This window comes from Eumetopias jubatus, unplaced genomic scaffold, assembly GCF_037043125.1.
Source record: "Eumetopias jubatus isolate StellerSeaLion01/CBP00866 unplaced genomic scaffold, mEumJub1_p1.0 scaffold_13, whole genome shotgun sequence".
Lineage (NCBI taxonomy): Eukaryota > Metazoa > Chordata > Mammalia > Carnivora > Otariidae > Eumetopias > Eumetopias jubatus.
In genome coordinates this window covers 112814022-112825900 of record NW_028274819.1, presented here as the reverse complement: position 1 = coordinate 112825900, position 11879 = coordinate 112814022, and the positions used below count along the sequence as shown (strand labels likewise).

General features: G+C 45.3%; 1 protein-coding gene across 1 annotated transcript; it reads right to left on the bottom strand.

Annotated features, from left to right (window-relative positions):
• Positions 1-663: 663 nt before the first annotated feature.
• Positions 664-8491, bottom strand: MMP1 (matrix metallopeptidase 1). Its single transcript, XM_028105891.2, has 10 exons — positions 8306-8491; positions 7613-7857; positions 7371-7519; positions 7005-7130; positions 6124-6279; positions 5892-6009; positions 4050-4183; positions 2228-2390; positions 1392-1495; positions 664-1206 (listed from the first exon to the last, which is right to left on the bottom strand). The coding sequence occupies exons 1-10, from the start codon at positions 8408-8410 to the stop codon at positions 1106-1108; spliced, it is 1401 nt and encodes a 466-aa protein (XP_027961692.1). The 5' UTR covers positions 8411-8491; the 3' UTR covers positions 664-1105.
• Between the last annotated feature and the right edge of the window lie 3388 nt (positions 8492-11879).

The window sequence follows — 11879 nt, the reverse complement described above, 5'->3', positions numbered from 1 at the left end:
CTCCCACTTACATTAACATCCTCCCAAAGGGGGGCATGAAAACCTTGATCAGGAAAAACTAGATTGTGCTGCCTTCACAAAATCTAGAATCTTAGTGGCTTAGAATAATCAAAGTTTATTTCGTAAGCAAAATCTACTGAGGATTGGAGTAACTGTTTGGAATGGTGGCCTGAGAATTCTGGTTTCTTCCATCTTGTGGAAGCCCAGGTGATCCCCACAGCAGGGTGGGGGCCACTGGAGAAATCTGCACCAGCAATCGCGTGTTTCCTTCTGGAGGTGATACAGGTCCCCGCTGGGCACCATGCACAGGCCGCCCCTCCTCCACAACACCAGGGAGTGGGACCCCAGAACAGCAGAGCCCCCCACACGCTCAGAGGGAGAAGTCTCTAGGTTCTCACTGCTTTTACCTCCAACCAATTTTGGAATCTTTACACGGGCCCTGGTAAGTAGGTTTTAACCTCTTCTACACAATGTAAATGCCATGAAAGTGGGGGAATGTTCCAACTTTTTCTGTATCCTAGCTTCCCATGTGAATATTTTGCATATTTGTCTATTCCCACTTCAAATTTGAAAACTAATCTCTGGAAGTATGGTGTTATCATCATGAAATAATCATGTAATAAATAAACTAAAAAGTTTATAAAACAATAGAGACACGGATGGTTTTATTTGAAACACCAGCACTTTATTTTCTGTAATAAAAGTTGTTCCTTGCATATTAGGACGGTCTAGTGGCTGCTTATATGTTTGTGAACTGTTTTTGCTTTGGTGAAGGCTCGGATCTCTGGTCTCCTCTCTTGAAGAGCTGCACTCCAGGATCAACGTCAGGGTCTCATACTTTGGAAAAGCTTTTTTTCCTTGGAAAACTGGCCCATTTGAATCCACAAGCCATGAGCCTGACCTTTCTTAGCCCTCAGCTGTGGAACTAAATTACAACAATATATAACACATTGCATTCTCAAGCACAAAAAATAGGTGCGGAATGAGGTATAAGTATGGTGACACTTGAGAGCCCTGTATTTTATTTAAACAAATGGCTCTTCAGGAAGACACTGTCCTTGGGCTCTTGAAATGTATTTTTCTGTTGCAACAGTTGTCAATTCCTTCAGCAGCTGAACCAGCTATTAGCTCTGTCAATACTCAGAATTCTCTTAGTTTGAAGATCAAATTTGTATTGCGTTGTTCCATGAATGATATAGAAAAATCCTAGAAATAAACAAAAGAGACTTACTACATTATACAAATGATTTCTGGGTTTAACCTTAATTCTTGAAAAACCCTGCCATTTGTGAGAACAAATATTTTTGGCAATTGCTGTTCCAAATAACAACACTGACACTATTCTATGATAACAAAATAGAGGAAATATATATATATATATATTCACTTACCATATTTCTGGAAAGCAGCATCAACTTTATGGCCAATCCCAGGAAAGTCAGCTGCTATCATTCTGGGATAACCTGCATCCATGGATTGTTTATATTCATCATACCTGGTCAAAAAATAATTGTAAGTGTCAGAACGTGTTAAATGTGTAGACTTCTCGGGCGCCTGGGTGGCTCAGTTGGTTAAGCGACTGCCTTCGGCTCAGGTCATGATCCCGGAGTCCTGGGATCGAGTCCCACCCACATCAGGCTCCCTGCTCAGCGGGGAGCCTGCTTCTCCCTCTGACCTTCTCCCCTCTCATGCTGTTTCTCTCTCTCTCTCTCTCAAATAAATAAATAAAATCTTTAAAAAAAATAAAATAAAAAATAAAAAAAATGTGTAGACTTCTCAAAGTCATTACAGGGACTTGGGCGGCAGGACTCTTATAAGAGCTTTTAACTCCGTAGATCTTGTGTAGCATGGGGGAGGGGGAGGTAGGACGTTGGGTGAATAGGAGATTTTTAAGGTCCCTCTCAATGCCAACAACTAATTCTAATTCTCCAAGAGGTGCCACACAGTGTCCTACTGAAGTAAGCTGGCACAAGGGGCTCTGTGAAGGTAAATGCCCTTCTTCTTAGTTGTCCTTTTCCAAATTCAGCCCCACGTGTTCCCTGCATTCCCACTGCAGGTGCATGATGATCACCAACCACGGACTTGGCTGCTAGACTGGCCACAGCCATTCCCAGCAATGGCAGCTAGCCACGGCAGTACGAGACTCATGTGGAAATGGTTCAATCTAGAATGTTCTCTCTAGGTGGAAAGAGGTGGTGTGCGAACATGTTCTGTATTCAGTCTTTACCTCCAGTACTTGTTAGCAACAAAGAAGTATGTTTTCCCAGTTTCCTCATCAGAAACTGCAGCATCAATGTTCTTCACAGTTTTAGGGAAGCCAAAGGATCTGTAGATGTCCTTGGGGTATCCGTACAGCATTTCCTGCCCCTGAACAGCCCAGTACTTGTCACCTGACAATCAAAAAAAAAAAAAAAAGAAAGGATGAAAATTCCTGTCTGGGGTACCGGATGACAGTGAGCTGATTTCGGCCAAGTTCTCAGCTTCCCATGCAAGAGCTGTGTCCTGGCTGTACATCAGAACCATCGAGGGAGACTTTTAAAGATACCGATGCTAATATCATATCCCAGATCAATTAAATTAGTATACATTTTAAAGTTTCCTACATAATTCTAATCTGCAGTGAGCTTGGAGCGAGACTGGCTTCTGGGGTTGAGGAATTTTTCATGTTCCAGTGACTGAAGAGTTCATCACACCACATCAGTGATACAAGGCTCACTCCTCCAGCTCCCCGTGGGCCATGGAAGTTCACACCAGTGGTTTCCCAAAGGCCAGAGAGTTGTAGTGACTCACAATCCATAATGACTTGCAACCTTTGTAAATAAAAACCATTGCATCTGACTAGAATACAGCACCAAATAACTAACTGATGCTGAGTCCAGATCTATTTATACTTGGTAAGGCCCACATCACATAAAACTGGTGTTAGGTCTTGAAGCCAGGATTATTCTCACAGCACAAATACATGCATTTGCCCCTTATGAAAAAGCAGCTTGAAACTTTGTGCATCTAAAATCCTATTTCATTTTGTGATAGAAGGTCCAGGAAGCCTGAGTCAATGTTTTTTGCCCATCCAAACCACATTCAATCCTTTGGCTGGGTCAAGTACTTTAATGCTTGTGTGTATGATGCCAAACATCTATTTGCAGAAATACTGGTGTTTGGCATAGATCTTCAAAGCCAAGAGCCCATAATTGGACTATGTTTCATTCTGACAGACTCAAAGAAGTTTGTCTCATTGGATTCGTGGTAGGACTTGCATATTTTAATGTACATACAAATTGCCTGGGAATCTTGTTAGAATTCCCAAGGTCTGTGGAGAGCCTGGGTGGCTCAGATGGTTAAGCCTCTGCCTTTGGCTCAGGTCATCCCACATCGGGCTCCCTGCTCAGCAGAGAGCCTGCTTCTCCCTCTCCCTCTGCACCTCCCCCTGCTCATGCTCTCTCTCTCTATCTCTCTGTCTCAAATGAATAAATAAAAAAAAAACTTAAAAAAAAAAAAAAGAACTCCAGAAGGTCTGGAATGGGAGCCAATCTTATGGATGGGCCTTGAGGACATTATGCTAGTGAGAGTCTGTTTCTAACAGACTCCCTGGGGGATGTCGATGCTGCTGGTCTGAGGACCATGCTTTGATAGCAGGCTCCCAGAGCAGCCTCTCCCTCCCTCGGAAGACCCATTGGTATTAAAATAGGTCTCTAGGAAATCTGGATACTTCAATGTTTCTGTGTCGTCCGTTCTAGCCTGTGGGCCCCAGTCTCCCCCTTTTGTTCCTGAGCATCTCCAGGGTGGGTACGTAAATAGTTTCCACAGAAAACGCTTTCATAAGTCCAGGTTCATGAACTGGCAGAACACCCATAGATACACTTTTTATTTAAAATGACTCAGAAATGCACTGGGTAAAGCTCAGTTGAGGTAATGGACTCCCATCGCTGTGATAAGTGAGATCGTCAGACTTTCCAAAGGCCGTGGAGAGAACGTGGCCAGGACTCGCTTATAGCTCAGCCTCAAAGCAGATGAATTCATGGAAACGGAACAATAGTGGGAAGAGTTACCTTTGAAAAACCGGACTTCGTCTCTCTCAGCAAATTCATAAGCAGCCTGAAGTCCACTTGGCAGGTTTGGCCAGAAAGTAGAAATGAAATTGAGCTCAACTTCTGGGTAGAAGGGATTTGGGCGCATGTAGAACCTGATTTGGAAAAAAAGTGGAAAGGGTTTTGATCTGGATGCAAGGGCGGGCTGACCTTTAACAAGCCCATCAGGCCAAAGCAACCTCCAGAACATAAACAGTCACATGTAGCAGAATGGTGATGAAGGGATCCGTTGTGCACAAATTCTCACGATCTAACTGCTGGTTTGGTGGAGCCATTTGGAGCCAGTGGCCCAACAACCGTGGTCGGAACCCACTGCTGGTCGTGAACACCCAGCACGCACGGAGGCAGCAGGCCCTGTCCCTGCACCTTGCAAACGCCCTGCGAGAGCCTGGTATTCTCGTCTCACGGATGAGAGATCGAGGTCAGGGAGGGGAAGGGAGCTGTTTATGACCACATATCTGATAAGAGAGAGGAAAAGTTAATTTTAGACTCAGAGCTGCAGCCACTCGGTTCCTCGTCCTTGGGTTGGTTTTACAGTCCCCAGGGGAGACTGGCAGCTCCAATCCCCCTTCGCTGGCTGAGACCCTGGGCAAGTCTACTACTGTCTCTAGCCTCCCAAGGCTTCATGACTTGGTCACACATAAGTGCGCTCAGCGTCCTTTCAGTTCCTGGAAATCCTAGACTTGTATCTGTTCCTTGGAGAAATCCCTCAAACACTTGCTTTGACAGGTGCGTCCTGCTCTATTGAGAGATTTCCTTTCAAACCGACTATTTCCTTAGCGCTGTCCCGCTTTGAGCCACACCCTCTATGGTTTGCTCCAGCCTTACCCTTAGTAGAGGATGGAAAGCATTTGGAACAAATACGCTATGTTCTAGGGCAGATATGACCACAGACAGAGCGATGAAACAGTACGGACAAGACTCCAGGAATAGTGGCTAAGAAGTGAGCTCATTGGAGCCCCCGTCCTTTCTATGTGCTGACGGCCCTGGCCCTTCCTTGATGCTGATCGTTCTGTGGATGGCATCATTCAGAAAAAGACTGTATTTTTCTTCTTCATGGTCCTTTAGAAATCAGGATGGTACAGACCACAGGCCTGTGTCTTGCATGTGAGGGGACCCTAGTGTCTTTGAGTCCACATGCTGCAGAGGGGGCACCAGGACCCTCCTGTGAGGAGAGAAGCATGTGGTGACCACCCATATCTGCTCAAGGGAGGGTCCTCCTGAACTCTTGGGGGTTTTCCCCATGATGGCTCCTCCCCTTCTCTAGGTCTCTGCAGATCACGGGCTTGGGGTGGGGGGCATCTTTACTAGGATAGAGTGGCTCTACAGCCCTGCTCAGCATGATGGTGCTATGGGAAGGATGGGCTTCTCTTTATGAGTTACTAACACTCCTTCATTCATGTTTCATCATGAGGAGCGGCATTAATGAAGAGAGCTCGGGAGTGGGAATCAGAAGATCAGTTACTGCTCTGTCACCAGAGAACTCTGTGCCCTGAAAGGATCTCTTTACTTCTCCCTGCCTTACTTTACTGATCTGTAAAATGGTATTCTATTAACTGAATTTTCTACTTCAATGGTATTTTTTTCCGAGAACCAAACAACAGAATACATGTGGGGGGAAAGGCTGTTACAAGTTCATCACACTGTGCAAATGCATGCAATTGCTCACATTTAATCATAATTATGTATGCAACAAGTGTAAGATAAATAGTGTGTGTGCCCAGTAGTGGCCCGTAGGCACCCACGGTCGTGAGTACTATTATTATCACAAACACAAAACACAAAGAGGAACTGATGTCCTACCTATCTTTAAAGAACATCACTTCTCCCCGAAATGTAGTGATAGAATCAAAGATTAATTTACTATCACACACTTGTGGTGTTTGGGGGCCTGTTGACTGGACAGGATTTGGGGAAGGTCCTAAAAGAAAAAAGAGATCTGGAGTTAGTTCTGCCGTGTGTTGGACAGCTTCTTAAAGGCGACAGCTAATGGTTGTTCTAACGGCCCCTTGTCCCCAATTTTCTGTACACTCACCATATATGGCCTGGATGGCATTGATGTCATCCTGGGATAGTTGGACATGACCATCGTACATGTAGTTGGGGTACATCAGAGCCCCAATATCAGTAGAATGAGAAAGTCCAAGGGAATGACCCAACTCATGAGCCGCCACACGATACAGGTTGTAATCTAAAAGGTCCGATAAATGCATTAGCGATTATTTGCAGTGTTCTCAGTTTTGAGACATGTAATTAAGAAGGAATCTACAACTTTACAAGGACCGGTGCTCGTATTTTGTTGGTAGCTTTTTGAAATAGCTATAAAACTTTTTCCCCAAGATGGGAGAACAGGAGGCTTTTCTAATGGTGAAGACACAGGCTACAGCCCAAGCTCTGTGTTTACACTGACACAATGAAAAAGCAAGCTCATCCAACTCTGAGTCCAGCACAGATCAGTCTTGTCAGTGGTTAGATGGTACATACTAGTTCACAGAGAAGCAGTGGAGTCCTATTAACAATTTTTTTCTTCCTATCTACAAACTGATACATGCCTATGCTGGGAATTTTGGAAAACACAATCTCTCCTCCCTTAATTTTCACTAACCTTACTAACACTGTTAAATTTCGGTGTGTCCCTCTAATAAAAAAATAATTCTATGTAGATGCCCACAAGAAAAACATTAAGATTTTCAACATTTTCTTAATAGAAACTTTGGAGTGGCCTATTTGCAGCCAACAAGATGTTATTACTAACAGAAATAACCCTTCTCTTCCAGTTTTCTAAATGTAACATTAATTTTATAAGTGGCAGTAGAAAAATACGTCCTTCTATGGATGCATTCTTTCAGTTAAGCCAAACAATCTTACAATGAAGCAAGAAGGGGTGGGGAAATGAGACAAGATGAGTTGACTCACTTCTGTAATTGTTGGTCCATGTTTCATCTTCATCAAAATGAGCATCCCCTCCAAGATTTGGGCCTGGTGGGAAAGCATGAGCGAGGTTTCTGTCGGGTCCATCAAAGGGAGAATTGTCGTAGTGATCTGCCAGAAACAGAATTCAAGAAATGTCCCTCTTGGTCCCGACTTAGGCTAACCCAAGAGAGAAAGCATTGGCTTTGCTGGGAGGTCAACAGACTTCCATCAAATGTGATGTAGTTTCCCTCCTTAGGCCTGTTAAATCAACACTCCTCTTAAACAAGTTCTTCCAGCTTAAAGATGAAGGGATTTAGAGGCAAGTCGAACTGAAAGTGAGGATACTGCTGTGGGACAAGAAGAGCTTACCTCCCCTGACAAAGGATATCATAATGTCCGCTTGCCCCCGTAAGACCTTGGTGAAGGTCAGGGGTGAGACATTACTCCAGAGTTGAAAGGCTTGCTCAATGGCACTGTCCACGTCTGCTCTTGGCAAATCTGGTGTGTAATTTTCAATCCTTAAAATGGAAAAAAACAGAGACACATCAGACCTCATTGCTTACGGCTCTGCTGGGAAAGAGCGCCCTCGCTCTGGTGCTCGGTCTGGTTACCTGTAGGTCAGGTGTGTGTGCTCCCATCGGAGGGTCCTATCAGTGAGGACGTACTGAGCCACGTCGGGCACCCCACATCTGGGCTGCCTCATCAGATTCAGGGTGTCAGCATCTATCTTCCCGGTCACCTTCAGCCCAAAGAATTCCTGCATTTCCTTCAGCTTCTCAGTCATCAAACTGCTCTTCCTCTGCCTTACGATTTGCTTCCCATCACTCTTCAGGTTGTAGTAGTTTTCCAGGTATTTCTGATGAAATATAAAATTACTGAAACACTGGACGGGAGATCTTTCTCTTTCCTAAAGATTGACAATCAGAAGCTTTAGCTGGAGTGGAGAACTACTTTTAAAGATCGTGTCTAGATTTCATGGTGGAAATTATCATTGGTGGAGGCTAATTGGAGGGTAGAAATCTCCCTACTACTAGTTAGTATGCCGTCTGAGTTACAATTCGTAGAGTCACATTTGCATATCATTCCTTTAGTTCCCACTCACCTCCAGCTGGAAAAGGGAAGAGAAAAACCTGTGCGTAGCTGGATACAGCTTTGGGGAAAGGGTCCTTTCTACCAAACATTTGTCTTTGTGAGAAGTCCCCCCTTCAATAAACCACTTTATGCTACGACTACCGCTCCGTACAACTGAGGAAAAACGCAAATTAAGGCTCCAGCATTTGTGGCGCATGAAATTCGGCGTTTACCTGGACCATCTCCACGTCCTGCTCTCGCGTTCCTGCGGTCGCTGCAGGGAAGCCGTGGGACCCCACGACCCAGACCAGCACTAGCAGAACAGGAAGGCTGGGCATGCTGGCTTCGCTTTCCTTCTCTGCTGAGGGACCCGGACGCTCCCCACCGGCCACCCCAGTGCATCAGCTAGGAAATCTCCCTCTTTATATACAGGTCTGCGCTTCCAGAAAGCCAGAGGCTGGCTGACTCATGTTTCATAATATGCTCTTTGATTAGTGAGAATAGCTCAAGCAATTATCAGAAATGGTGACGTCTGCAGATTATTTAGATTCACTTGGTGTCGCAATTTTATGATTAAGACACACTACCAAACAGGAAGTGTGTGAAGGAGGCACAAGACTGTTGTTTTCTCCAATTCATTTCCATCCTATTTGAGAAGGGTTCTAGAGTACTCCATGAGCATTTGGGAAAGTAGGCTTTGCTCCTTGATTTTACTGGCCGTGAGGCGCTCCAGGGTGCACCCCGCTCACAATCCCAGGGCAGGGCAGAGCTGCTGACCCATAGATGTGTAGGGTGGTTGTTCAGCACCCGCACTGCCGAAGCTTGTAGCCCTGCAGGCTCACCATGGGGCAGGCATCCCGCCTTCAGAGGCACTCCCTTCCACCTTTACTAAGTCTCCTGGGACACCTTCAGGGTCCCACGGTTTCTCTCAATCTTTATTCAGGCCCAGGAGTGAGAACCTTGGCTGAGAAACCCCCGTACACAGGTGGGGTATGCGATAACTCACACCCGTTGGCATCATGGGACATGTCGGATCCTTCTCTGAAACCCTTCAGAAGGTACCACGGGAGGCAGGGGCTTGCAAGCCCAGTAAGTCTTATTGTCTTACTGGGAGTTTGCTGTCTTATTTTTTTTTAAAGATTTTACTTATTTATTTGACAGAGAGAGGGAACACAAGCAGGGGGAGCAGCAGAGGGAGAGGGAGAAGCAGGCCTCCCGCTGAGCAGGGAGCCCGACGCAGGGCTCGATCCCAGGACCCCAGGACCATGAACTGAGCCGAAGGCAGATGCTTCACCTACTGAGCCCCCCAGGCACCCCTTGCTGTCTTATTTTTAATCATCCTCGTTCCCTTCGATGCGACCACATCTTTGCTCATTGGCGCTAGGCAGCAATGATTTCTTCTTCCATGTATGCATGTGTTCATGTATTTACGCCTTCATCTATTTGAATGATCTTATTTAGCATCTTTTGTGCACCAATTACTATGGCAGAGGGTTAATTAATAAACAGACATCATTGTGGGACATCTTAAGATGGCTTTAACAGGAGTTCATATAAAGCTGCTCATGTTAGTTTTACCAGGAAATGCTGGGAGAGAAGAGACAGTAGAGCTGGTCCAACCCTAAATTTCCTGACCTTCATTAATCCTCTTACTGCCATCATAATTTTTGCCAAATCTCAGTACCACCACTAGTGTTATTTTTGTATTTTTCTTGAAATTTACAAGTTTTTCCTCATTTTTAAAAAAGATTTTATTTATTTGACAGAGAGAGAGCACACAAATGGGGGGAGGGGCAGTGGGAGAGGAAGAAGCAGGGTCCCCACTGAACAGAGAGCCCAACACGGGGCTCGATCCCAGGACCCTGAGATCATGACCTGAGCTGAAGGCAGATGCATAACCAACAGAGCCACCCAGGTGCCCCAAGTTTTGCCTCATTATAGGCTATCTTATCTGTAAATCATGGTTTAATGGGTTATTATTTTTCTATACATATTAAAATAAATACATGGCTATGTAATGAAAAATGTTCATTTATGTATCTATGTTCTATATTAAAGTGTCTTGTGGGGGTGTCCTTTCTACCCTTGGTGAGAAAAGATGATCTAAATCTGTGGCTTCCTCTACTCACACCCCACCCTCCTTCCTGGAAAGCGTTTAATGAGACGTAAAGGTGAGAACCACTTGCCTCTCTTCTCCCCCTTCAGCACCTGATGGGGCTCCCGCCTTTCCCACCTGTCAGGTTGACTTTCTCACCTTCATGACTTCCGTTTTCCTTGCCACATGAAGAACAACATCTTGTGTATAAATATTGCTTCAGTGTATTTCGGATTGATGTGAAAGAGCTCATTTCCTCCCTAATTATCTAACCACAACTTCCTCATCTAAGTGGAGTGACGGGTGAGTTCAAGACAGTAAGAGGAATTAGAAGAAATTCTCATGAAGTTGAAATCCTCTCCTCACGGGCATCAGATGGAGGCGGGCGGGGCTGGGACCACAGAACACCAGCAATTGAACTGACTTCAGTGCAGGCAAGGGAAATCCTGCAAGAAACTCTTTACGTTAGAGCTTGTGTTTTAAAGTCAAGGGGTAGCAGACACACCCTGACTCTTGGGGAGTCTGGCCAGTGCGAAGAGGATGCACCCCGCTCCACTGGGCAGTGGGAAGCAAGGGTCCCCACATTAGCTCTAGAGCATGTGACTGTCTGGGGCTGGGCCAGGAATTTCAAAGGTATCACCCGGGAAGAGCCTCTTAAAATGTTCAGCGTGGCAGAAGTCTACATAGCCTACAGTCTGCAAGTTTTCCAACGTTTGTGAACTACTATATCCTTTAAACAAAATCCCTTTTGGAAAGCCAACTAGTAAAGCCGATGAGAGAAGAAGCACCCTCCGGAAGTGGGAAATGGGGCTGGAGAGCCTTGCCTCCCTCCCTCCCGTGTAGTCCCCTGTCTCCTCTCCTCTAGCGAGGTCTCTGATTTCCATGCAACAGTGAAGATTCAGTAAAGTGAAGCTCAGAAACCAAGGTCTAGCCCAGCACCCTGATTTTCCAGATGAAGAAACTGGAGAACAGAGAGGGTGCCCACGGGCTGGTGGTCCAGGGGCGGGGGTCGTGGCCCGGGAGAGCACTAGGAGCTTGGCTTACACCTTCTGCTCTTGGTCTGAGGGCAGAGCTCTTGGCCGAAAAGCCTCAAGTGTTTCATTACAACTTTGTGAATGCTGACGGGCATTGCAAACTGGTCACTGAAATAGCTGTTTGTTAAATTTCTTCCCAAAATAACAAAGAATTTTAAATTAAGTTTGGTTAGGCAGCCAGCCTCGAAGATTCCCGTGGTACTGAATCTTGAAATTTCCAGTTAGGTATTCACATAACTCCTTGATTAGTGCCTGCATGTGATCTATCTGAGAGTGGAAAGGAAAACATAAAAATCTAGACCAGAAAGCTGGGAATTAAATCCTACCAAAATCCTAGCAATGCTTGAACTTGGCATAGTTTCCAAGAAGCTCAAGACATGTTAGAATTTTATTGCTCTTCACCTTCGAATGTTTTTTCCCTGGGGCCTTTTTCCCCCATCACCCCCATCTGGATGTAGTTTTGTGGAAATTATTCCTCTATCCTGTATTTCCCGGGAGAATGGCGGCCTCAAGTGGGCTCTTGTGAGTGCGGCTGCACCAGCGGACTCCTGACTATTGCCAAACAGGCAAATTGTTTCCAAGGTTTTCATGCCTACTGCTCTGGGGAAGGACTCAAACATGTTTGCGTTTTTCCATATTAAGTTCCATCTTGGAATAGCAATCTTACTTCATGGTTTT

What these genes read in the sequence shown, in the direction of transcription:
- MMP1 (XM_028105891.2), bottom strand. Translation starts at nt 8,410, where the DNA reads ATGCCCAGCCTTCCTGTTCTGCTAGTGCTGGTCTGGGTCGTGGGGTCC. An exon ending in CACACACACCTGACCTACAG is followed by an intron (nt 7,520 to 7,612) that starts GTAACCAGACCG and finishes TTCCATTTTAAG; the next exon opens with GATTGAAAATTACACACCAG. An exon ending in TGCCATCCAGGCCATATATG is followed by an intron (nt 6,010 to 6,123) that starts GTGAGTGTACAG and finishes TTTTTCTTTTAG; the next exon opens with GACCTTCCCCAAATCCTGTC.